At 51.6% G+C, this 23507-nt stretch overlaps 11 protein-coding genes across 11 annotated transcripts; 7 read left to right on the top strand and 4 right to left on the bottom strand.

Moving 5' to 3' along the window:
- Positions 1-34: 34 nt before the first annotated feature.
- P153DRAFT_372644 (aldehyde dehydrogenase) lies at positions 35-1608 on the bottom strand (the record flags this gene model as incomplete). Its single annotated transcript, XM_033669410.1, has 3 exons — positions 35-943; positions 1005-1438; positions 1497-1608. 3 exons carry the CDS (start codon positions 1606-1608, stop codon positions 35-37), a joined length of 1455 nt encoding a protein of 484 aa, XP_033528571.1.
- A 445-nt stretch (positions 1609-2053) lies between these two features.
- P153DRAFT_280897 (glycoside hydrolase family 2 protein) lies at positions 2054-5251 on the bottom strand (the record flags this gene model as incomplete). The annotated part of the gene is made up of 3 exons (XM_033663107.1): positions 2054-3544; positions 3595-4576; positions 4623-5251. The coding sequence occupies 3 exons, from the start codon at positions 5249-5251 to the stop codon at positions 2054-2056; spliced, it is 3102 nt and encodes a 1033-aa protein (XP_033528570.1).
- Positions 5252-5646: 395 nt separating this feature from the next.
- P153DRAFT_307120 (MFS lactose permease-like protein) lies at positions 5647-7895 on the top strand. Its single transcript, XM_033664652.1, has 4 exons — positions 5647-6155; positions 6205-6416; positions 6466-7616; positions 7674-7895. The coding sequence occupies exons 1-4, from the start codon at positions 6044-6046 to the stop codon at positions 7807-7809; spliced, it is 1611 nt and encodes a 536-aa protein (XP_033528569.1). The 5' UTR covers positions 5647-6043; the 3' UTR covers positions 7810-7895.
- A 738-nt stretch (positions 7896-8633) lies between these two features.
- Positions 8634-9350, top strand: P153DRAFT_409615 (uncharacterized protein; the record flags this gene model as incomplete). Its single annotated transcript, XM_033672075.1, has 1 exon — positions 8634-9350. One exon carries the CDS (start codon positions 8634-8636, stop codon positions 9348-9350), a length of 717 nt encoding a protein of 238 aa, XP_033528568.1.
- Positions 9351-13176: 3826 nt separating this feature from the next.
- Positions 13177-14999, top strand: P153DRAFT_353366 (amino-acid permease inda1; the record flags this gene model as incomplete). The annotated part of the gene is made up of 3 exons (XM_033666438.1): positions 13177-13455; positions 13512-14693; positions 14745-14999. 3 exons carry the CDS (start codon positions 13177-13179, stop codon positions 14997-14999), a joined length of 1716 nt encoding a protein of 571 aa, XP_033528567.1.
- Positions 15000-15836: 837 nt separating this feature from the next.
- On the top strand, positions 15837-16382 carry P153DRAFT_281450 (uncharacterized protein; the record flags this gene model as incomplete). The annotated part of the gene is made up of 1 exon (XM_033663141.1): positions 15837-16382. The coding sequence occupies one exon, from the start codon at positions 15837-15839 to the stop codon at positions 16380-16382; it is 546 nt and encodes a 181-aa protein (XP_033528566.1).
- Positions 16383-16418: 36 nt separating this feature from the next.
- On the top strand, positions 16419-17090 carry P153DRAFT_353365 (uncharacterized protein; the record flags this gene model as incomplete). The annotated part of the gene is made up of 1 exon (XM_033666437.1): positions 16419-17090. One exon carries the CDS (start codon positions 16419-16421, stop codon positions 17088-17090), a length of 672 nt encoding a protein of 223 aa, XP_033528565.1.
- Positions 17091-17836: 746 nt separating this feature from the next.
- Positions 17837-18592, top strand: P153DRAFT_280848 (alpha/beta-hydrolase; the record flags this gene model as incomplete). The annotated part of the gene is made up of 3 exons (XM_033663102.1): positions 17837-17931; positions 17987-18336; positions 18390-18592. The coding sequence occupies 3 exons, from the start codon at positions 17837-17839 to the stop codon at positions 18590-18592; spliced, it is 648 nt and encodes a 215-aa protein (XP_033528564.1).
- A 287-nt stretch (positions 18593-18879) lies between these two features.
- On the bottom strand, positions 18880-20547 carry P153DRAFT_381358 (uncharacterized protein; the record flags this gene model as incomplete). The annotated part of the gene is made up of 1 exon (XM_033670038.1): positions 18880-20547. The coding sequence occupies one exon, from the start codon at positions 20545-20547 to the stop codon at positions 18880-18882; it is 1668 nt and encodes a 555-aa protein (XP_033528563.1).
- A 204-nt stretch (positions 20548-20751) lies between these two features.
- Positions 20752-21630, bottom strand: P153DRAFT_372639 (uncharacterized protein; the record flags this gene model as incomplete). The annotated part of the gene is made up of 1 exon (XM_033669409.1): positions 20752-21630. One exon carries the CDS (start codon positions 21628-21630, stop codon positions 20752-20754), a length of 879 nt encoding a protein of 292 aa, XP_033528562.1.
- Positions 21631-21834: 204 nt separating this feature from the next.
- Positions 21835-23287, top strand: P153DRAFT_106365 (uncharacterized protein). Its single transcript, XM_033661880.1, has one exon. The coding sequence runs from the start codon at positions 22039-22041 to the stop codon at positions 22981-22983; it is 945 nt and encodes a 314-aa protein (XP_033528561.1). The 5' UTR covers positions 21835-22038; the 3' UTR covers positions 22984-23287.
- The last annotated feature ends 220 nt before the right edge of the window (positions 23288-23507 follow it).

The raw sequence follows: 23507 nt of genomic DNA, 5'->3' as shown, positions 1-23507 counted from the left end.
TCACATCACCATCAACTCCAAGCAAATCAGAAACTCACCCCCCAATCCCCCCAACCCTAACATACAGCGTCTTAACCTCAAGGTAATGATCCATGCTTTCCAGCAAACTCTCCCTCCCCACCCCACTCCCCTTCCACCCCCCAAACGGCAAATCCCAACACCCCGTCGGACTCGTACAATTCACGCCCACCATCCCACTCTCCAGCTTCTTGCCCACGCGCATCGCGCGCTCGAGATCCTTGGTGTAGAGCGCAGCATAGAGGCCGAATTCCGTATCATTCGCTTTGGCGATGGCTTCTTGCTCCGTGGCGAAACTATTAATGATGACGACGGGCCCGAAGATTTCGTCGCGCGTGAGGGGTGAGGATTCGGGGACTTGGGTGAAGATTACGGGGTGGATGAGGTTTGATGATGGTGAGGCATCATTTGGTGTGGTGTCGATGGTGCGCTGTGCATCTTTTTTCCCAATGGCGATGTATCTCCTCACCGCATCGGACTGCGCTTTATCTGCCTGCGGGCCATGATTCACGCCCGTTGCCAGCGGATCGCCAAGGCGGCGCGCGCGTGCGAATTTCTCAAACAGCGCGAGGAAAGCGTCTTCAACGCTCTCGTGCACGTAGATGCGGCTATTGGCCATGCACGTCTGGCCCGAGTTCCAGTTCACGCTGTTCTCCGTCTCCTTTGCGGCGAGCTCGAGGTCTGCGTCCTCGAAGATGAGGGCGGGGGACTTGCCGCCGAGTTCGAAGACGAGCTTCTTGAGGTTGGATTGTGCGGCTGCGATCTGGATGAGGCGGCCGGTGCGCATGCTGCCTGTGAAGGATAGGGCGCGGACTTTCATGTGCTCGGCGAGGGCTTGGCCGGAGATGTGGCCGTGGCCGGAGAGGATGTTGATGACGCCTGGGGGGAAGCCGCATTGCGCGATCCATTGGGAGAGCTTCCAGGACTGCGGGGTGGTGGTGGGGTTAGCATGTGGCGATCATGTGGAGAAGGAGGGGGTGATGTACTGTTAACGGCGCCTTCTCGCTGCTCTTTACCACAACACAGTTCCCCGCCGCAACGGCGGGCGCTACCTTCTTGCTAAAGAAGATGAGCGGCGCGTTCCACGGGATGATGATGGCTACGACGCCGAACGGCTGGCGGAGGCTCATGTTCAAGAAGCCCGGCTTATTCAGGCTCGTGTGGCCCTGGGGATATGCCGCCTCGGCGAAGTAGTTGAAGTGCGTGGCGGCATATGTGGCGTCGAAGGGGAACTCGCCGACGGGTTTCCCCATGGCGAGGGCGTCGAGTCTGGCGAGCTCGTCGACCTCCGCGAGGACCAGATCGGCCATCTTCTTGAGCGGGACGCCGCGCTGGGCGGGCGAGAGGGCGCTCCATGCGGGGAAAGCAGCTTGGGCGGCGTCGACGGCTGTGTTTACGTCGGCGGGTGTAGCTTCAGCGACTGTCAAGCGCTGTTAGCATCGTCTGATATATGGCGAGACGGGGGGTTGTGAAGAAACCTTTTGCGACGAGCTCTCCCGTGTGCGGCGAGAAGAGGTCGAACAAGGCATTGTCGCTCGCGGGGACCAGCTCGTTGTTGATGAGCAGCTGTGTTTCTATGACATCTGGCATGTTGGCGGAGGGCTCGAGGCGGGACAGGTCTTCGATGGCGGGGGACACTCCATCGACATGATGCTTCCTTTTGTCTGATATCGCATCAAGTATGCTAACTAAAGAGGGGCAACCCTTTTGCAACGCGTCGACGTAGCTCCGCGGTACGCGCCGGGTCGTACCTCGAGTATCGTCATCGCGGAGGTCGGAGCAAAAGGCCGCGAGATACCAAATTCTCTAGGCGCAGTCTAGTTCGACATCGCAGCTCGGTAGCAGCCAACCATGGCCAAACCACATCCACTTAGTGCTCGACTTAGATACAGAAAGGACCGAAAACGACGTCGTTGCCTCCCCGTTCTCGGCGACCTGTGAGAGAAGAGAGAATACACTTCCCACCAACCACGTCCCTGAGAAAATCGAGCTCTACATGCTGCATCTCCCCCTGCCGCAAGCCGGATCCGTCCCATCACAAGCCCTGCAGCAACACCTCAAACGTAAACGCCTCCGTCAGCAGCGCATACTCGGGCAGCGTCTTGGGCCCGCAACTCCCACTCCCCAGCCCGTGATGCGCCCAGTCCAGCCTCAGCACCACTTCCTCCCTCTTCATCTTCCGTAACTCATGCGGATGCCCCGCCTTGGCAACGTCCCGCATGCGGTACCGGCTGACCTGGAAATCAAACGGCCTGCGTTGCTCGCCGCCCTTCTCAACAAACTGCACATGCAAGCCCGTTGTGCCGCTCGACACCGCCACCCAGCGCGTGTCAGTGCGGTTTGAACTTTCCTGCGGCACTTCGTAGTCGACCCACATCCCGTCGATGGAGGATGTGTGCTTCCCAATGTGCTGTGAGAGTTTGCTGTCGCGATAGGATTCGCCTGGGCCACGGCCGAACCATGTTACTGACTCGAAGGAGGCGGGCAGCTCCATGACGAGGCCGATGCGAGGCAGTGTGCGGGGCAGATTCTCTCCTCTTGGCGAACCGGCCACGGTTATAGTTAGAGTGCCTGTGGCGAGGAATGTATACACGAGAGTGCAGTCAATGGACCATGATAGGATTGGGGGTGCGACGCGTTGGGCGACAACGACTTTGAGCTCATCGGCGCCGGACTGATACCAGGAGACCTTGCGGGTGGAAGGTTGGGCAAGGTGCAAGTAGCGTTCCTTCCAGTCCCAGCCGTCTTGGGGAATATCGTTGTCAGTCGGTGCGCGGAAGAAGTCTATCTCGGGAGCTTTTGAAATGAGCTCAGTGGAGTTCTGGACCCAGGATGTGAGGGTACCGTGGAGGGTGTTGAACTTCCATGCTGATTTCTCCGTGGTGATCTCGAGAACATTTCTGGAGGTGGTGATTTCCAGTGCCTTGTTGGAAGGCGAAGGCTTTTGTAGAGGGGCGATCGCCGTGACAGAAGTTTGTGCGGTAGCAACTTCAAACCCTTTCTCGAGGTATGGAGTTTCCTCTTTCAGCCTGAAGGAGAAGTTGAGGAGAACTTCACCATCACCACCCGGAACTTCCGGAAGATCGACTTCAAACGTCTCGCCTGGTGCGACACCAGACGGAATGTCTAGGGAGCCAGTTTTCAACTCAGTATCAGCCTCCGAGACAGTGGAGTACTGCAGGCTCAAATGGTCCAGCGTGATAAAATCGTATCGGTTGATGAACTTCGCCTTCGTCTTGCTCGCCTCCGTCAGCTGCACGGGCTCGATGGCTTTCTTGTACTCAATCAGACCCGCATTGGGTGCATGGTCAGAGTTCACCAGCCCATCCATGACAAATGTTGAATCATGCACTTCTTCACCAAAATCGCCTCCGTATGCGTAGAACTCCTCTTTCGTTTGCTTGTCTTTAGTCAACAGCCCGTGGTTTGCCCATTCCCACGCAAAGCCACCTTGCAGCGTGGGGTACTTGTAAAACGCATCAATGTATTCTTTGATATTACCAGGTCCGTTACCCATGGCGTGGATCTACATCTTGTTAGTTGTTATTCAAATGATGCGGGAAACGTGTAACTTACAAACTCGCAAAGCACGAGTGGCTTTGTCTTGCTCTTGTCCTCGGCAAACTTGATAATCTCGTCGATTGGCGGATACATCCTCGAGTACATGTCCATGGTCTCCGCCTCGATATCCGCCTCGTAGTGGATTGGTCTGCTGTCGTCGTATGCCTTGATGTGGTCGTACATAGCCTTGAAGTTCTGGCCGAAGAAGGCCTCGTTACCCAGACTCCATATAATAACGGAGGGGTGCAGCTGATCTCGCTTGATCAGATACTCAGCACGATCGACATACGCGTGGGTCCAGTCTGGATTGTTTGTAGTCCACTCAGCGGCCTTCTCTCTTGTGAGAAGCTGGCGTTTGCGGAACTCCAATGCTCGCTCATCAGCAGTGAGTGAAGCATCGGCAATGCATTCGAAACCGTGGCATTCCAGATCCGCCTCGTCAATGACCCAGAAACCCATCTCATCTGCTAGGTCATACAAACGCGGGTCGTTCAGCTGATGGGATGTGCGGATGGCATTCACATTGTGGCGCTTCATCGTGAGGAGATCCTTCTTCATGAATTCAAATGGCACAGCTCTTCCAAATTCGGGATGATGCTCGTGACGGTTGACGCCGCGGAAGACGACCCTCTTGCCATTGACTTTGATCAACCCGTCTTTCATTTCGACTTGGCGGAAGCCGACACGATGAACGACGTACTGCTCTCCAAGTGACACGACCAGGTGGTAGAGGTTGGGTGACTCGGCAGTCCACTTCAGAGGATTCTCTACAGCGATACTGAATTCCGTGGTAGGTTTGTTACTCACATCTGAATCCGCTAAGATGACAACGTTCTTCTTGGAATCTAAGAGCTTGACGGTAATTTTGCCAGATCCGACTGCACTGACTTTGACCTTGAGCTCGGCGTTTGTGTACTTGGAATCCAGGAGGGTTTGTGTGAATACATTGTCGATGCGAGTTTCACTTGGAAATCCAACCAGGAGTACATCGCGAAAGCTATGAAGTCAGCCATGACGCGTGAAGCAATTGTTACCAAACTTACATGCCACTCAACCACCATTGATCTTGATCTTCAATGTACGTTCCATCGCAGAGCTGGTACACTCTAACCGCAAGAGTATTCTCACCATGCTTGTTGACTACGTCTGTCACATCAAACTCATCCGGGTTTCTGCTTCCCTGGGAGTACCCAACCTCTTTTCCATTCACCCAAACGTGGAAAGCAGCATCGACACCTTCAAACCTGAGGCGAATTTGACCATCTTTCAGGGCCTCCGGAACACAGAAGTTTCGTATATACGAACCGGTCTCATTTTCCGTGAAAGAGACGTTCGGAGGATCAACTGGAATCTGGTACTGGACATTTGTGTACTGAGGACCCTTTCCAAAGCCCTGCAGCTGCCACATACCGGGTACAGTAATATCACTCCATTTTGAAAAGTCAAAGGAGGGCGCCTCGAAGCCTTCTGGGGCCTCGAATGGCGAGTATGAATGCTGGAACTTCCATGTGCCGGACAGGCTATGCGTTTTCGACTTTGTTACATCGTATTCCAGCGCATCGGCTTCTGAGATGTAGTTGTGGAAGTACGAACGCGGGGTGAGTGTACCCTTGTGGAGAATACTCAGGTTGTTCCAGTCTGGATTCTCAGTCGGATGCGAAATTGGAGTCATAATGAACCAGTTCAATCAAATGAGTGAGTGTCAAGGTCAATGTCTGCGACGTCGGCAATTGATAAAAGATACACTTGTCCACATCACCGCATCCTGCGGGACATGGAATGCACCCATTGGGAAAGCCGTCCGAGTATACCTTGTGCTGCCAAGCGATGGATGGGTTTCCTCTCGGGTGACAGACGTGCGGACAACTGTTGACTGTTGCGTGTTGAGGTTTGCCTGACGGATCGCCTGCATTGTCACGCGGCGCGGGGTCAGGATCGGATCGGCATTTGAACTTCCACGAGCGGCTAGACATCGGAAAACCCTTGTCAAATGCCGGCAAACTCATAGCCGAGTATCCATTTTACTCCAGGTTTCTCCACGACATCGTTCCCACGATTCAGAGTAGGGCCGAATGTACCCTTGTTCGACTCATGTTGGTTGCATTCTAAACACTTTTATGCCGCTCTACAGCTCTATCCGAGCCTCTGGAGTACTCTCCGCCAAGAAATGCTGTCGCGGCCTGCACAAGCTCCCTTGGCAGACAATGTGGCTGCAGTCAATTCTTTCAAAGAAAGCCGGGCATCGGGTCATCTTGGGAAACGGCAATAGACCTCGGTGCAGCACCATGTATCTTGAAGCTCCTCGTTGTGCGGAGAAGTCTGGGCTGTGAAATGAGTATAAAGTAACCCGCAAACCCGGATCATCAATGCAGATCATCAACGGTCGCAGCGGTAGTCGTTCCCGGACTAGTACATACTTTGATTTCCTGTACTGACTGACTATCTTTGAGGCTCAGAGTTCAATATGGCGGAGAAGAGCGACATGGGTGCTGTGACGCACCAACTGAGCACGGTGGAAGACGAGAAGCATGGGTCGACGAACATCGTGGAGGCCAATGTTGCCTCGGTGGCTCTGTGTAAGTATTCGATATGTTTGTTGCGTCGGGCAATGCTGATGGCAAGCAGCTGCCGCCCTCGAGGCCCAGAAGCCAAAACTGTTCTCGAAAAGCATGATCAAACTGTACGGGATCATGGCTATTGGGTACCTTGTCTCGACATTGAACGGATTTGACTCATCGCTCATGGGATCTATTAATGCCATGAAGGCGTTCCAAGACACTTTTGGACTCACTGGCGAAGGCTCCTCCACGGGAATCGTATTCATCATCTACAACATGGTAAACAAAACCGTTGTGTAACATAGATAGAACGCTAACGCAGTGGAAGGGTCAAATCGCCGCATTCCCATTTTGTGGTTTCTTCGCCGATGGATATGGTCGTCGTGTCTGCATCTTCGTTGGATGTGCCCTCGTTCTTGTTGGCACAGCTGTTCAAGGTACAGCGAACACCATGGGACACTTCATCGCAGGTCGATTCGTTCTTGGCTTTGGCGCCTCGATCGCTTCTGCCGCTGGTCCCGCCTATACTGTTGAGTTGGCGCATCCGGCATACCGAGGAACCATGGCTGGCATGTACAATAACTTCTGGTGGTTCGGGAACATCATCGCTGGATGGACAACCTACGGCACCAATCTGAACATGGGATCCACATCATGGGCCTGGCGAATTCCTACCATCGCGCAGTGCTTCTTGCCCACCATCATCATGTGTGCTATCATGTTCTTTCCTGAAACGCCTCGCTGGTTAATCTCAAAGGATCGCCGTGAGGAAGCAATCGCTATCATGGCCAAATACCATGGTGATGGTGACGAAAATTCCCCGATCGTTCAGCTACAGATCCGCGAGATCTTCGAAGACTTTGCTGTTACTCGAAACGACAATCCTTGGTGGGACTTCAAGGAGCTTTTCCACACAAGAGCCGCACGCTACCGATTGTTCATGGTGATATGCATGGCTTTCTTTGGACAGTGGAGTGGCAACAACGTCGTCTCGTATTTCATGCCTTCCATGTTCAAGCAGGCTGGTATCACAGACCCCAACACGCAACTCCTTCTCAACGCAATCAACCCCATCTTCAGCATGACTGCTGCTGTTTATGGCGCCACACTTCTAGACAAGCTTGGCCGACGCAAGATGCTGATAGGTGGTCTTTGGGGTGCTCTTGGATCGTACATTCTGCTAACCGCGTTCACTGCCACTGCGAGTCCATCGAACAACCTCGCTTATGGTACCATCATCTCGATCTATCTATTCGGCATCTTCTTCGCCTGGGGTTGGACGCCACTGCAGACATTGTACGCAGTTGAGTGCTTGGAGAACCGCACTCGCGCGAAGGGCTCCGGACTAAACTTCCTCTTCTTGAACGTCGCCATGGTGGTGAATACTTACGGTATCTCCGTCGGGATGGAGAAGATTGGGTGGAAGCTGTATCTGGTCTTTATCGGATGGATTGTTGTGGAAATTGTCGTCATCTTCTTGTGAGTGTTTATCGGTATTGCGGATGACGAGGAAACACAGACTGACATACTATACAGCTTCTTCGTTGAAACGGCTGGTAAGACACTGGAAGAACTTAAGGAGATCTTCGAAGCACCAAGCCCACGTAATGCGTCACTCAAACGCACTCGTGTTGCGATGACCGACCGCGGTGAAGTTCTTAACGTCGACTAGCCTGCTCAGCAAACTTGGACTGTTTAGCAACGCTACCGTTTTGCACAAGAATTTGATAACAGTGTAACAAATAAACACAGTTCAATACCATACATTTACTGCGCATTCGTATACCCTTTTACTGTCTTGCTTCTGTGACGCAGGCCGCGCAGAGATCTCCTAAACCCCTCATTGCTTCCCTCCACGCATAGAACTGCACTCTCTTGTATCCCGAGCTTTTTAAGACAACGCCCAAGCACGAAGCATTCGCATTGATGTCTGACATCTCTTGTCTCACTTGGGGGCAGTGATAGTTTTGGCACCGATCAATAAACTCACATGATTTCCACGCAGAGTTTGAACAAAGAAAGCTGGTTGTACAATGTTGTTAAATGCAGGGCCACCCCGTCTCAGCAAACAAGCTTTAATTCGGCCACTACATGAGCATAGACACATGCGCGACCCTCGCGTTGTCACACGCGTGACGACATGTCTAAGACCGAAAGTGCATTCGCCCAAAGAAGTGGTGCGTGGGTCGCGTCATTTACGTTCAGACCTTTGCGTGCTCCTGACGATACTTATAGGAGCCGAGACGATTCACTCCTTGACAGACATTGCTTTTCCTAGACCTCGTATTGCGTGGAGCAAGAATAAAGGACTCTCTATCCCTGTCAAAGATCTATTGGTGTCTCTGGGTTGAGTGCCAACCGTTGAGGTTACACAGAGAGTTGAGAGGTATATATTGACATGAGTTGAAAGCTTGACGAAACCCCATAACCTATCAAACACATTCACTTCACCAACTCCATCTACTTTCATTTCCAACCACCACCACTACTACTACAATGACCCTTACCCGCCCCCGCGCAACCTCCCTCCGGATCCCCATCCCCGCAGCCCCATGGCGCGCCGCTCGTCCCCCAACTCCTCGCCGAGCAACATTCCCCCTCCCAGGCACAACAGCAACCTCACCCTTCCGCCTCACGAGCCCCAATGCTCCGCCCATCCCACCGCTCTCCTACTGGGACCCCGACACTCCTTCTCCACAAGCCGTCTTGCAGTCTCCCACATCCCCAACCAACCCGTTCCTCACACCACCAACGCCGCGCTTCAATCCCCACGCGCTATTCCCCATGGCGTCACCACTCCTTCCTGCATCCCCGCTGTCTATCTTCGACCGCACCATTTCGCCAACACAAAGCACGCTCTTGAAGGCCAGGTCGCGACTACCGTCATTGGCGTTGCATCCCGTTACGCCGATGACACCGCGGTTTCTGTTTCCGCGAACACCGCCTTGCCCACCGTTTGTAGTGGAGAGGAAAAGGTCTGTGGTGGAGTTGGTGCGGGTGGAGAGGGAGAGGATGAGGGTGGAGTTTTACTACTTTATTGCTGCGAGGAGAGGGCTGGATATGGAGTGTGAGGAGAAGACGGTTAGGTGGGCACAGAGGCCGTGGAGAAGAACTTTTGGTGGAGGGAAGAGTGAGGGAGAGGGAGAGAGGGATAAGGTGGCGGTTAGGAAGAGATGGTTCCAACTGTTGAGAGATGTTGTGGTGTGCGGGTAATAGATTTGTTGGCGGGTGATGATTGGCATGGGTCGGTTTTGCGTATCTGGGCTGGCTTGGTTTAGTGTTACGGTGGGCTTTGGGGGTTTTTCATATCTGTTTCTGCTTTTCTTCTGCGATATATGCTGCTTGCTTAGTATCAGTACACATGTATACTTACAAAGAAGGACTGCCTCTACGGATGTAATGACGAAACATTTAGCCCGGAAGACTGTAGAAAATTTGAAGTTTTGGTATATGCCAAACGTGTAATTCGTTGCCTCGACGGCAGCCTGATCGGGGAGTCGCGCCGATATTACGAATAGAGGTCGACTTTTATCTGCACACTATTGGACGATAACCTACAACAGTCCCACCACAACAGTTGCTATTGTTCTTTCCCGTGTGTAATAACCTGCCAGATATTGGCGTCTGGTCAGGCTTGCACTTTGCTGTGACTACACACCAACACAAAGGCCTTCGGTTACTTACCAACAATTTCAAGCTCTCCTCGCCACCTGTCCACTCAGAAGTGGTGTCTCTTTTTCGATTACCATAGAGTCTTGATCTCCTGCCCTCATTTTCTGAACTTTCGTGTTGGCCATCAGGTCGATTTCCCCTACATCCAGTGCCACCTCGTTGCTCGTCTCGCGATATTACGTTGATGTACATTCTGATACTTTCCTTGCTCGTGATAGGCGATTGATCGTATCACTGCAATGCGCATGATATGGATGGGCTCAGTATCAATGTTCTTTTCTCTTCGAGTGCGGGCTGAGCTGTCTTTTGGTACATCTCTTACGGCGATTTCAATCTACTAAGGATTCGTTTGTCGACACTGGTAGAGCATACGACGACGTCGAGATTTGGCTCCGGTATGATCTTGTCGTGAGCTCCAGACTTTGGGGTAATCTTGACTAACACGGATGTTACCATTTCGACAGGTATACCGAGGAGTGCTTGATCAAGAACCGGTATTTGATCTCTGGAATGTTGATAATGCGGTTCCACTTTACGTCGGCTGATGGTGGCGTTGTGATTATATGACCCGGGTTATTCTTCAGATCCAAGCAACCGAACGGATCGTGTGGTGATGTTTGGAAAGCTTTGTGTGTTATGCTGGTAGAGTGACTTGTCTCTCTTAAGCAGGATCACTAGAATTCCTTATGCTGAGAAAAATGGAACAACTTGAATCAATAAAAGCAGCACAGATTTTAGATGATGAATGGATACTACCTTCAAGTGAAGTGTAGAAGCGTAGGGGTTTACCGATGTGAGATCAGTATAGTAAAGATCCATGACCTACATCAAATACAGCAACAACTTACATCGTTGGCAGGGAGAGCTTTTGCGAATCAGCTCCAACCCTCGAGGCGACTAATGAACGTATGATATGTTTGCCGTAATGCAGCATTTTGGTGAGTGATAATGCAGCTCATGGTTAGTTTTACGCAGCTTTCATCTCATTCAAGGTGTTGGATCGCAAGGCCCTTTGCCTGCCCGACTTTATACGTAAAGCCAGACCGTTTGTAGATAGGCCGATAACACCTTCGCTGATCGTCGGCGTAATAATCTTTGGGAGATAATGATCATCGACAATGCGGCGCAAAAGTCGGAGCTTGGGTTTTCTAGATAAGAAATATGTTTCACACCTGATGTAGGGATATATCGCCGTTATTAGTTTTTGTTGTGTTGTACACCATAGTGTGGAGAGGCGCTGTAACTCTCTGCGATTATAGGTCAGCGACGTGTCTTGCCTTAGTGCTTACTCACTATGTAGTACAAAGCTGCGGCTGCTCCTTTCTGGTATGTGTCCGAAATCAACCTTGCAAGATACGCTGGGAATAACCCGACTGATGGAATGAGTGGTCTGGAGATGTTCGGATTTAGACTGCGCCCCCAAAACGTCTGCAGTTGATACACCATCTCAGTGCATGTAAGGCAGACAACGATCTTCTTGAGACCCATGTCCACCACACGGGAAAGCGGCGAAACCGGTAAACAGGTTGTTTGGTCGCACAGAACCTCCTACCAGACTACAGTGTCGGCCAACGCGAGGCACAAACCAAGTGGGTGAGATACGAGGCCTGCCTTGCGGATATGTACCCTGCCACAAACATCAAACACATGCGAGGGCAACGAAAATGACAATCACAACGGTCCGCCAGCGTTATCGTCGAACGGTATGCTAGTTAGCTTCACAGAATTTACTGTGAGCCCACGCGGCTAGAACTGCGCAAATCTCCAAATCAGGAGAATTGAGGGTCTGACTGGCGATCACAGACGCCCATGTATTTGGTCATTCGGGATGTCCCTTTATCACTGGAGCCACACTAGAACAGAAAAAGCGGGTGCTCCAAGACATTTGTTCTGACTACCAAGGATAAGGGGCATGCGATCACTTGGATTGCCAATGTTCGAGGCAATCTGGCATCAGTTATTACTTCGGTGCTTCTAGGTGAAGATGGGGCGATGAGACTGGGTTGCCATCGTATGGGCGAACTTTCTAGTCCCCTGTTAAACCCTAACTCGAGCAGGATAGTATGTGTGATGTCAAGCGATGTTGTGATTGGCTACAATCGTGAATGGTTGGATTGGCGTATGCACATCGGCAACGTGAGATGCTTTTTCGTATCGGAATCGACGTGGTTGTGGGATTGTATGCAGCAATAGAAAGTTAGACACGAGATGGTAGCGTTTCTATAGAACGATTCTGCCTTGATAACAGCCAACGCCCCTAAGCGCTAGAAAATCAGTTCCTGGATGAGGCAGGACGGTCAAAAGTTGGGAGGGTGGCAGGGTCAGCAGGGCAGTGTAACGCAACAATGCCCATGCATGACACTGCGGCGTAGTTGTGTTGTATTGCGCCTCTGTTATTCGCCCGCTTGGCAGCGTCAAATGGGAGCACACTTTTTAATAGTGACCAATGTTGACTGTGACTTGTTGCGCGCTGCTTCGTGGTGACAGACACAGGACGCCTCCAACAGCCACTTTATTTGGTCGTGACAAAGAGCAGTCGCTGATACGAGGGTCTAGCGAGTCGGGCCTTGGATGGTATGTAAGGCCGTCTACTAGGGCCGAGATAGGCAGGCCCTAAGATGCACGTGAGATTACCCTAAGCACATCGCCTTCAAACGGCTTGGCGGCTGCCAGAAGCGCGTTCGCAACGTTCGTTGCGTAAGATGCCACACTAGCATGCAGATAAGACGGGAGCCAGTAAAGGCAGCTGGCAAGGGAGCTGCTTAGTTTGCTGCGTCTCCAAGCCTCAGCAACCGACGACAAGCGGAACGGCCAAGCGCAGCCGCGTTGTCCGCCTTCTGGAAAGCTGCGTGGAAGACATGCTGACACGCTCAGTTGCGCGGTCGTTATCAATCCCAAGCACTCGTCAGGCGCTCAAACCCCAAAAGGGCCCAATCTCCGCTGCACCCACCAACAAACCATCGTTGGAACGATTGCCAAGTGCCCCCGCCGCCTATGCCAATATGCTTCAGACCCCGCATAGAAGGTCCAAGAGGTCTAGTGCAGCTCAGTCGACAGAACCATGCCGTGGTCGCGTGCAACCTGGCCAACCAGACCCCCGCTGGCCGTATCAGTTTACCGCTGCAAAGGATGCGCTTGATGCTCGCCAAGTCGTTTCCCTGGCATGGCCCGTGCACTATCAGCATCTTGAGTGACAGCCAGCAGCCCTTGTCGCTCACGCCGGGGGAGGCCAACTGTACGTGGAGTGGGTTGGATTGGTGCCCTCCGCTGATCCTAAACCGTATATTAGAGGACCCCGTCCCCAGGCTGTAGCTGCCCTGCATTCCGCCCCTTCCTTTCTTTGCAGACTCTCTGTCCATCCTCCATCATGGACCACGACGAGAAGGTTACTCCTCATGGTGAGAAGGCCATCGTCCACCCGTCCGTTGGGTCGGGAAGCGAGCCTAACGCTGGTGAATGGCGCGACCAGGAGGATTTTATGACGCGTAATGGCTTGAACTTGAAGTCTTTCCAGCGTCGTCCCAAGGGCGGTCCAATGGTCGTGCTTGACAAGTCTATGAAGACACGCCATCTGCACATGATCGCTATTGGTGGTTCTATTGGCGCTGGTTTCTTCGTTGGTTCTGGTGGTGCCCTCAACAAGGGTGTACGTTCACTTTCCCAAACGTTGCAACTGCCAAACATGCACTGACTAGTCTGTAGGGCCCTGCTTCGCTTTTTCTCGACTTCTCCATCATGGGTATCATGATCTTCAACGTCGTCTACGCTCTCGGTGAACTCGCTATCATGTACCCGGTCTCTGGTGGTTTCTACACATACTCCACTCGCTTCATCTCGCCGTCTTGGGGTTTCGCCATGGGCTGGAACTACGTCTTCCAATGGGCCATTGTCTTGCCGCTGGAACTGGTCGTCGCTGGTATCACTGTCCAATATTGGGAAGGCGCCCAAAACGTACATCTGGCCGTCTTCATCGTCATCTTCTGGGTCTTCATCATCCTCATCAACGTGTGCGGTACACTGGGATACGCCGAAGAAGAGTTCTGGTCATCCTGCCTCAAACTCGGCGCGACCGTCGTTTTCATGATCATTGCTTTGGTGCTCGTTCTCGGTGGAGGACCATCCAGCGGCCAGTACAGCGAATACTGGGGTGCACGTACTTGGTACAACCCCGGCGCTTTCAACAACGGCTTCAAGGGTTTCTGTGGCGTGTTCGTTACTGCTGCTTTTGCCTTTTCCGGTACTGAGTTGGTCGGTCTTGCTGCCGCTGAGACAGCGAACCCTCTCAAGTCACTCCCTGGTGCCATTCGACAAATCTTCTGGCGTATCACTTTGTTCTACGTGCTTGGTCTCACCTTTGTCGGCCTTCTCGTCCCCTACGACGACGATCGTCTTCTGGGTTCCCAGGGTGAAGGTGCCCACTCTTCGCCATTTGTTATCGCTGCCAACAACGCTGGTCTCATTGGATTCGACAGCTTCATGAATGTCGTTATTCTTGTTTCTGTCGTCTCCATTGGTGTTTCCGGTGTTTACGGTGGTTCTCGTACTCTCACTGCTCTTGCTGAACAGGGGTACGCCCCGAGCTTCTTCACCTACGTCGATCGTTCCGGTCGACCGCTCTTCTCTGTAATCTTCATTCTTATGTGGGGCGCTCTTGGTTTCATGCAACTTTCTGCCACTGGTGAAGTTGTGTTCAACTGGCTTGTAGCGTTGTCCGGTCTTGCCGCTCTGTTCACTTGGGGCTCCATCTGCCTGGCCCATATTCGCTTCCGTAAAGCCTGGATCTACCATGGACACACACTGGATGAGATCCCGTTCAAGGCAGCCGGTGGTGTTTGGGGTTCTTGGCTCGGAATTTTCATCATTGTCATGGTCCTGATTGCTCAGGTAAGCGATACACATTTCCCACGCTATAAAAACACTTACTAACAGTAACAGTTTTACACTGCCATTTCGCCCATTGGCAAGAACATCGGAACCGCTGAGGATTTCTTCATGTCCTACCTTGCTCTCTTCGTTGTTGCCGCCTTCTGGATTTGCGGTTACTTCTGGAAGGGTACGTTCTGGCTCAAGACTGCTCAGATGGATGTCGACACTGGTCGCAGGGAGCTTGACTGGGAGTTAATCAACAGGGAGCGTGATGAGATGAAGGCATGGCCCGCCTGGAAGCGTACCATGGCTCGCATCTTCTAGAGTGTGATGCATAATATCGTGTATCGAGGCGCGTATTGCGCAGTTGTAGCTTCTCACCAGTACAAGATGATGACGATGTAATTCAGTCTATCATGTATTACGTACACCTTATTTGAAGAAAGTTTAATGCCGATATCCCAATTTTCAACGTCTGAGCTGTTTAACATTGCGGTATCCCACTCCCTAGTTTGCTTACTTCAATACATATCCTGTTTGCTTGTAGACATGGTACCTATGCTCTTCTTCTGCCTCCTGTGTTCAAGCTTTTTCCCTGGATGCTGTAATAGTATTCGACAAGTACAGAAAGTGGTCGCAATAGGTGTTCCGAGAAGTAAACACCCCTCGTCAACCGCTGTGGTGCTTTGCCATGGCAAAAGAAATCTCCTTTAGCCTCGCTGTTATCGTTGGACAGATCTATGAAAGACGCAAGGCCGTGGATCGTGTACGACGTTGTCTCCTGCCTCAAGCGGGGATCCAAGGGCTAGCTACGTCATACTCATTGCAAACCATAATCCTTGGCAGTGCTTAATCCGTGCTCGTCGCAATTGCTACTGCGTCGCGTGCTATGCGACTTCTTCTATTGTTTGCAACAGCCGTTCCACCAAAACGGTAGTTGGAAAGTAGGTCGGGCAGTATAGCACTTGCTATGGTAGCGTGGTGTTGTTAACCTTCATTTGTAAACACGCTCTCACTTCTACCAACAATCTTCATCGCTACAGAATTGCTATCGCAAGTTCGTTATACTCGTTTTGTCGGTCGCTGTATCTGTTCTATTCATATGCTTCCAACGTGCCATCATTCTCGATCATTGACTTTCCAACTGTCTTGCCTCTGAGGATGAATTTTCTTCCGCAAGGCCCCAGGAGATTCTACATCGATTCAACTACTTTCATTTCCATCGTTCATGAACTTCATGAACTTCATGAACTGTCTAAATCTACAACTGTGCGCAGAGATTCTGTGACAGAGATCCCGTCTGACATCAAGATCAACCAATGGCAACGCCTGTTCTCCTTTACTCGGGGGGAGGCTGTGTGGCATATTGAAAACTTTCAGGTCTTACAAGATCAAGAGCTTGTTACTTTCGATCCGGATGCATATCCGATGTGGAGTTGGGACTATATGAAGAATCTGGGCTTCGACCAGGACAGTTACCGTTACTGGCTCTGTTCATTGAGCAGCATGGGGCGACTTGTCAGAATTCCTTCAGACATTGCTTCGACTCAACGCCACAGCCATGGGATGTTCAGCCTCTTTGTCTTTGCTAGTGTCGACAAACACATCGACCGCATATCTTACGCCCAGCTCCAGAGAATACCCAGGATCCATGTGGTGCACGATTGGCAAGGCTTTCCTCAAAAGGCCGTTGTCCTTCGTGATTAGGAATTCCACCAGATGAGGAGGGGTATGCCGCTTTCCATGCCAGCGTATAATGGTCGGGGGCTATATTCTACTGGGAATATCGTTGATATACCGTTATGCTGGGCCGGGAAAGATTTACACGACGGCTCCATGTACCCGTACGTCTACGAGTCTACGCTGCCTCAACACCGGCTCAACGAAGGCAAAACTCCACGGCCGTCTCAGAACGAATACCCGGTGTGGTACTTTCTAACAGGCACGCTAGCGCGTGCAGACAAGCTTCAGAGACTGTTGAAGCTCGATGTAGAACCCGAAACAAAGTTGGCCAGCATCACATCGTTGAGAGAAGCTAGCGAACGGCAATGCAAGGCCTTGGTGGAATTGCCTCTGTACGACTCATCTCATGCGCATCACCATACTACTGGCACCGCCTATCTTGTGAAGAACGAGCGGGAGGAAGAAGCGATGCGATACTTCAAAACGTCTTTCTTCCAAGTCAAACGCACCAAGATCAGACTCCATGCAAGAACAGATTCCGACGAGCCGGAACATGTCGACGGACTGGTTTTCGCGCTTGTGGGCTCTCAGGAGATCTTGAGAGAGATGGTATCGTGGCCTATCGCACAGATGCCAAACGGTGTAGGCAGTATGCGGAGAACACCAGCCTTCATACCGGAACCCGCCATGCCACATCGTCCAAAGCCCTACAGGCGCTACCCAATTGATTGATAAGAGTGGAAATTATTTTCACGTGTTTTTACTGGTCGTCGTTGCTCTTTTCGAAGGGATGGAGTTGTAAGAGGTGGTGGCGGTGTTACTACGAGCTCAAAACTCTTGACGTCATCGAATATGTAGATTTGACAATTGCATCCCCCATTTTCGTCATTTTCGTCTCCTTGTAAGCCCGGCTTGCGTTCAAGACGCGGATGTACTTGGCAAAGCATAGCTGTCTTGGTGTCTCGCGGGCGGAAACTAGGTATTTTAGGTATTGATGTGCATGCAATCGAGAAAGGCCCGACTTGTTGACGCAGCCAAGACGGACGAGAGATATCCCATGCATTGCCGCGGCTATCTACCACCATCTAAAATCAATACAACTACCATGTCGAAGCCACGGCGTGCCGTTTTACTTAGACTACCACCCGTAGTACAAATAAGTTCCCATGTCTTGACGTGAGATAATCACACCCACCTTCGCGACTGCCAATCTTCGTCGAACGCAACGCGACGCGCGAAGCTTACACGCATAACTTTTGACTCAATTCAAACCTAGAACCAGGACACAGCATCATGGTTTCTCTAAAGCATCTTCTCGTCGCGTCGACGAGCGTCACCAGCGCACTTGCAGCATCATCGTGCTCGACGCTCAAAGTACGCAGTGCAGGCGTACCCTCAGGCCAACTCAAGAACATCAGTGGTAGTAAGTGTCTACAAACCACCTTCCACCTCGCAATTGCTCACAAAACGCAGTTGAGATGTATCATTCCTATCCTCCTGGGAGCAACTCCTCCACCAAAGCCATCATCTACATCAGCGATATTTTTGGTGTCCCACTCCCACAAAACAAGCTGTACGCTCCACAACACTGCACGGCCTGGTATTAAATGTCACTAATTTATCAACAGACTTGCAGACTCCCTGGCAGCAAACGACTACCTAGTCGTCATGCCCGACCTCTTCCGCGGTGACGCAATCTCCGTCGAAGAACAAGAAAAAGGCCTCAATCTCACGGAATGGCTAGCGTTGCATCCCACGTCGGACATCGACAGCATTATCAGCACCACCCTCGACTACATGCGCGACGAGCTTAACGTGGAGAAGATCGGTGGCGTGGGATACTGCTTTGGCGGAAAGTATGTCCCGCGGTTCTTGACGCAGACGGGTGGTTTGGATGCGGGTTTCATTGCGCACCCAAGTATGCTCACCGAGCCTGAGATCCAGAATGTGAGAGGCGCGCTAAGCATGGCTGCTGGAGGTGAGTTCTTCCCATATTGCCCGCGAGGTTGAGGCGTACTAATGGAAACATAGCACTCGATGCGGCTTTCAACTCAACGGCCAGATTTAGGGCAGAGACAATCTTGCAAACGAACAACGTCACGTTCCAGTCGAGCTTGTATGCCGCCGCGCCGCATGGGTTCGCGGTCAGGGTTAACCAGAGCATACCGCAACAAGCGTATGCGAAGCAGGCGAGCTTTGTTCAGGCTGTTACGTGGTTTGATGCGTGGCTTTGAGCGATATGTAGAAGGAGAAGGGAGGGCTAGTACAGGAGATATACCACTGGAATAAATTCTAATGAGAACAATGAAAGCATTGTACTGTTTGATATAAACGCCAGTTTCCAGGATCCAGCAAACCTAGTCCGCACGCATCTTCCACCTAGTAAGCAACTCCAAACGCTATCAAGAGAACCATCCAACTTCTGAGTTCCCAGATCAGTGGGTAACCTTTATCCCGACGCGTTCCAAACTGTAGTTGACCCCAAACACCATGTCACCTACTACATCTTTTTCCAACCCCACTACTCCATCATCACCTTCCTCATTCTCCCTTCACACTCTCCATCCAAAGACCCAACCTTCTGCCTCAAACCCGCTAAACACTCCCCCAAGTCTCCTTCCCCTCCCATCTCCAACACATCCCTAAATGCCATCTCAGCAATCATGTAGTCATTTGCCAAAGTTACCGCAAGATTGATCACAGTCTTGAACTTCCGCTCCATGGGGGTGTCGAGAGTCGGCGCCATAGAGCGGAGTGTGGCGATGCGGGACTGGAGACGCGACTGCCGTGCTGAAAAGTGGTGGAGGTAGGTGGCTGTGGCGTGGAGGATGGGTGGGGAGGAGGGGTGGATGGCGAGGTGGGCTTCGATGGAGGGGCGGGTGGGTGTACAGAGGGGGGAGTGGGAACGATTTAGGTTGATGGTGGGTGTTGGGGAGCGGAAAGTCTCGTTTGTTGATGGCGTTGAGTTGGTAAAAGAATGATTGGGCGTAGGATGTAGAAGGTCGAAGGGTGCTGCCCCGTGGTCTGGATCAGAGTTTCGAAATGGGGAAGGCAATTCGTAGTGCGGGATGTCGTGTGTTGATAGACGTGAGTCGTGTGTTGTGGTGGACGAGCAGGCAATGCCTATCTCCCCATCAGGTGTCCTTTTATCCGCCTCAAAGTTGTCGCTGGTATTGGTTGTGCAGTCCGCCGCGCCTGTCCCACCCACACTACCCGCATCATCAGAGAAGAAAGCCGAATACTCTGGTAAGTCGTCGAAATGAATGGGCGAAGGCAATACTGTCTGAGGTCGTCTGGTAGCTGCGCGTCTCGCTCTACTTCCATTTTCCGCTGTTCGTGTCGTTCTTACGGACATTCCTTCTTCTTCGTCGTCGTATGACAGGGCATCGTCTTTTGTAAGATCGATCACCTTGTTCCCGGCCGTCGTGAAGCCAATTCTTTCCCTCATTGTACGATCTTCTACAGTCAGATCGATGACTTCAGTCGCCACTCTCTTAGGAGTGGAGGCACTCAGTGCTGAGCGTCGTTGTGTCAATCGTCGTCGTGTCCTAGGTGGAACAGTCTTGTTATTTTGTTTCGATACCGACTTATCATTGCGTATCTTCTGTGTATCTGCACTGCGTTGCTGCTCTATCCTCTTCGACGTCGTAATCATCTTCCTATTCTTCTGCGGGGTGGGCGGAGGCGTCAGTAACCTTCGGTTGGAATTTCGAAGAACCGCAGAGTTGGGTGACGTCGTCGCTCTTATGGAATGCTTCGTTTTTGGAGTTTGAGGGAGCTTTTCATGATTCGGATGGTGAATATATGGCTTGGTCGATCGTGAAGGTATCTCAAATCGTCTTTGATCCGCGGTCATAGATAGAGGATCTGCGCGTGCAGTACTCTTCGCTTTCAGCGCCATCAGTAGTGTTTTGGTGTCTGAGTGTTGTATCGGTAATGGTGCTGGTGTCTTAATGTCTGAGCTGGTCTTTTGGTGTTGGGCTAGCGGTGTCTTTAGTGGCGCAGCTATTTCGAGATTGTTCGTAAGTTGGGTACTGGTCGTGTTTAGGGAGCTCGTTTGTTGCCCTACCGTCGTGGTTGAGTACTTTGCGCCCATAGCGGGGTTGTAGGACGTGCCGAGGGCATAAGTGGGAAGAGAGAAAAATATGGGTTGAGGTTGAGAGGTTGTTTGTCTCGTCAGAATCGGCATGTGTTGCTATGGCGATAATGGTGAAAGTGAACGTGAAAGGGAGCATGTCAGTCCAAATACCAAGGACACCTGGTGAATACAACACATCGAGCGTATGGTATTGTTAAACAAGACTATTGTTGAGAGGATCAATTCCGCGCAAGAATGATGCAGAAAAAGCTTTGATTATGCTACTGGAATATATGCAGGCGTACAACTAGGACTCTACTCGTAGAAGACCAAGCACCTAACTTCGATACTTTGACGCCCCGGCGCATCCTTAGGAGTTTGCGGATCCGCAAAAGCCGTGTGAGGCGTTCTGACCGCGAGACCCTGCTTCCCATTCGGCATGCCCTCGCCCCAGCTGTCAAAGCACTTCAACAACAGCACCTCGTCAGGTGTCATATCTTTCTGATAGTAAAACTTGTGGCTCTCGTTCGGGGCCACAGCCATCGTTTCACCTTTGACCTCGTACCCTGCGGTCGATGTGTACTTTTCTGAATCTGGAAGGGCTTCTGTGCCAGTCTCGCCTAGGGATTGGTCTTTGGGGTAGAGAAGGTCTGTGGCGATGAAGTCGGATGGCGAGGTGGTACGCCAGTCTATCACAGCGAGCGGGTGGTCTGAGGCAGGGTTCTCGATAGGACGCCAAACGTTGATGATTTGGTATCTTCCTTTGACCAGTTCGTCTGCTTCATTCTCCGGAAGGTGGCGCCGCACACGCACTTCTGCAGCGCCGGGTGTTTGATCGACATGCACCTGTTGAACTGGCTGGCGAGGGGAATCCTTCTTTCGTCGCCGGATGGTGTGGTCGAAGATGACTATTTTCTTGATGCCAGGTATCTTGGTGCGGAGGAGAGACTCGACTTCGGTGTAGTATCCTTCTCTTACTGCTGTGTCGTCGGTAAATTGGGTCTCCTTGGCAGGATGATTGTAGACTGCGAAGCCAGAGTTGTTGGTTGTGAATTCATCTTCTCGACCGCGTAAATTGTGGACTGTTCGAGAATGTTCCTTCCGCACGAAGTTGTTACCGGGACCGTCGACTTTGCTCCAGGGCTTGCCCGTGTAGGAGTCGGTGTCAATGTGGAAGAAGTTGGCTGTAGTCATTTTGGATGATGCTGAATGAGGGGGTGAGATGTTTGGGTGATGGTTGAGTTGTATTTATGTATGGTCTGCTTAGAAATGCTTCATGACGCCATACTGGAATTTGTAAGAGTTACTCTGGTTGTGGCGAATCAGCGACTTTGAGGCATCCTCGAATTGTTTTAGTTGTGGCGAGTCAGCGAAATCTACAAGCTTTTACCTACATTGCACCATACCCAAAACTCGGTCCAAAATGTGCTTACGTTTCGTGCGGCATGCAACGTCATCTGTCGAAAGGAAAAGAATACGCTGTGAGACGTCAAGAGAAAGTCAGGGTGCAGAAGACGGACTTAGGCGCAATCCCCGCACTTCTTTGGACACGGAATTGCATGCCGCCACCATCTCGACATGACATGAACAATTCCTTCCAAGATGCCACGACAGACCAGCGACGACGATGATGAGCCTCTCGAGGACAAGACGGCCGCCCTCTCTCTACGCTCGAAGCGGACTGAGCGCATGCAGCGCCGAAAAGTGGTGCGCGACAAGAAGCGTGACGCCATTGTCAATCTCACCAAGCTGCCCACCGAGCTCATTCTCGAGAGCCTTAATTACCTGCAACCCCGCGATGTTTTCAATTTCAGCATTGTGAACCACCGGTTCCTCGGTCTCGTCAACGCAAACGCAAACGTCATTGGCGCTGCCATCATCAGGCGGCGATACACCATCCTGGCGCAATGTTTCCCTACGCCCAAACTGCTAGCACATGTCGAGCCGTCTATCTGTGAGCTGCTTCAGAACCCAAATCGGCAGAAGCAGCTCAACATACACAACCGGCCATATCAGCACATCCAGTCGCCCGATGCGCAGCAGCTCTGCACGTGTCTAACATGCATCTTGACCTGGAACAACTTGTGCCTAGTACTTGATTTTGCGCGTTGGCAGACGAATCTCGATACAGGAACGCCCATAACTATCATACCGCGCGGGCAGACCGAGGAGTGGAACACCGAGCTCGTCGCACGCAACGCGAGAATCGCCCGAAAAGCAGTCGAGCACCCGCTGTGGCATGCGCGCATATTGGAAGTGCATTTGGACAGCACCATACGCTCGATACGACGACACGGGAAGAACAAGGGCAACAAAAGAACGCATGTTGCTATGACGGAGGAAGATGCCGCATCAGGCACAGACGCGTTCTTAGTTAAGCACGGGCCTCCCAGTCTGGAGTTCCCCTACCAACGAGACGAATACTACATGCTCGAGGCGTATTTGCCGAATCGCTGGTGGAAGAAGTTTGAGGGAAAATGGGTATACACGATAATTGGTCAGCATGAGCGGGATCTGGAGCTTGTTCAGCGCCTTTCTAAACGGTGAACGAATGCTACCTTTGCTCAAGTAAACAGCCCCGTCTACGTGTTCTGTCCTTGTAAACCATATTAGACTAGGACATGAAAGTTAATCGACAAGCCAATCCTCCGTGCACGCCGGTATTGTCGTGACGAGCAAACTAATATACCCGACGCCCTGGTCCGCATCCCTTGTTGGGCAATTTGTTGGTTCATCTGTCAATGCCAATGTAAGGCCTCCCAGGCCCACAAACTCTCAAAATTATAGAATTCGTTAGCTCCGTCATATTGTGGATACACGAGAGCGAAGGACTCGGGATCCACCTGTTCTGACCATGCAACACAGGACAACATGGAAGTCTCAAAATTCCAAGAAAGTGACTGCGTTACATACCAAGCCAACCCGACACACAGTGACATACACTAAATTGTTCTGCGTAACAGATTTACCAACAACTAGCATCAGAGCGAATCAACTCTCTGGCAGGACATCGAAGTTATTATGGGCCAGTTACTGCGCCGCAATTCATGACCTGACATCGAGGTCACCAA

Source organism: Dothidotthia symphoricarpi, assembly GCF_010015815.1.
Source record: "Dothidotthia symphoricarpi CBS 119687 unplaced genomic scaffold P153scaffold_2, whole genome shotgun sequence".
NCBI lineage: Eukaryota > Fungi > Ascomycota > Dothideomycetes > Pleosporales > Dothidotthiaceae > Dothidotthia > Dothidotthia symphoricarpi.
This window is presented reverse-complemented; position numbering and strand designations above follow the sequence as displayed.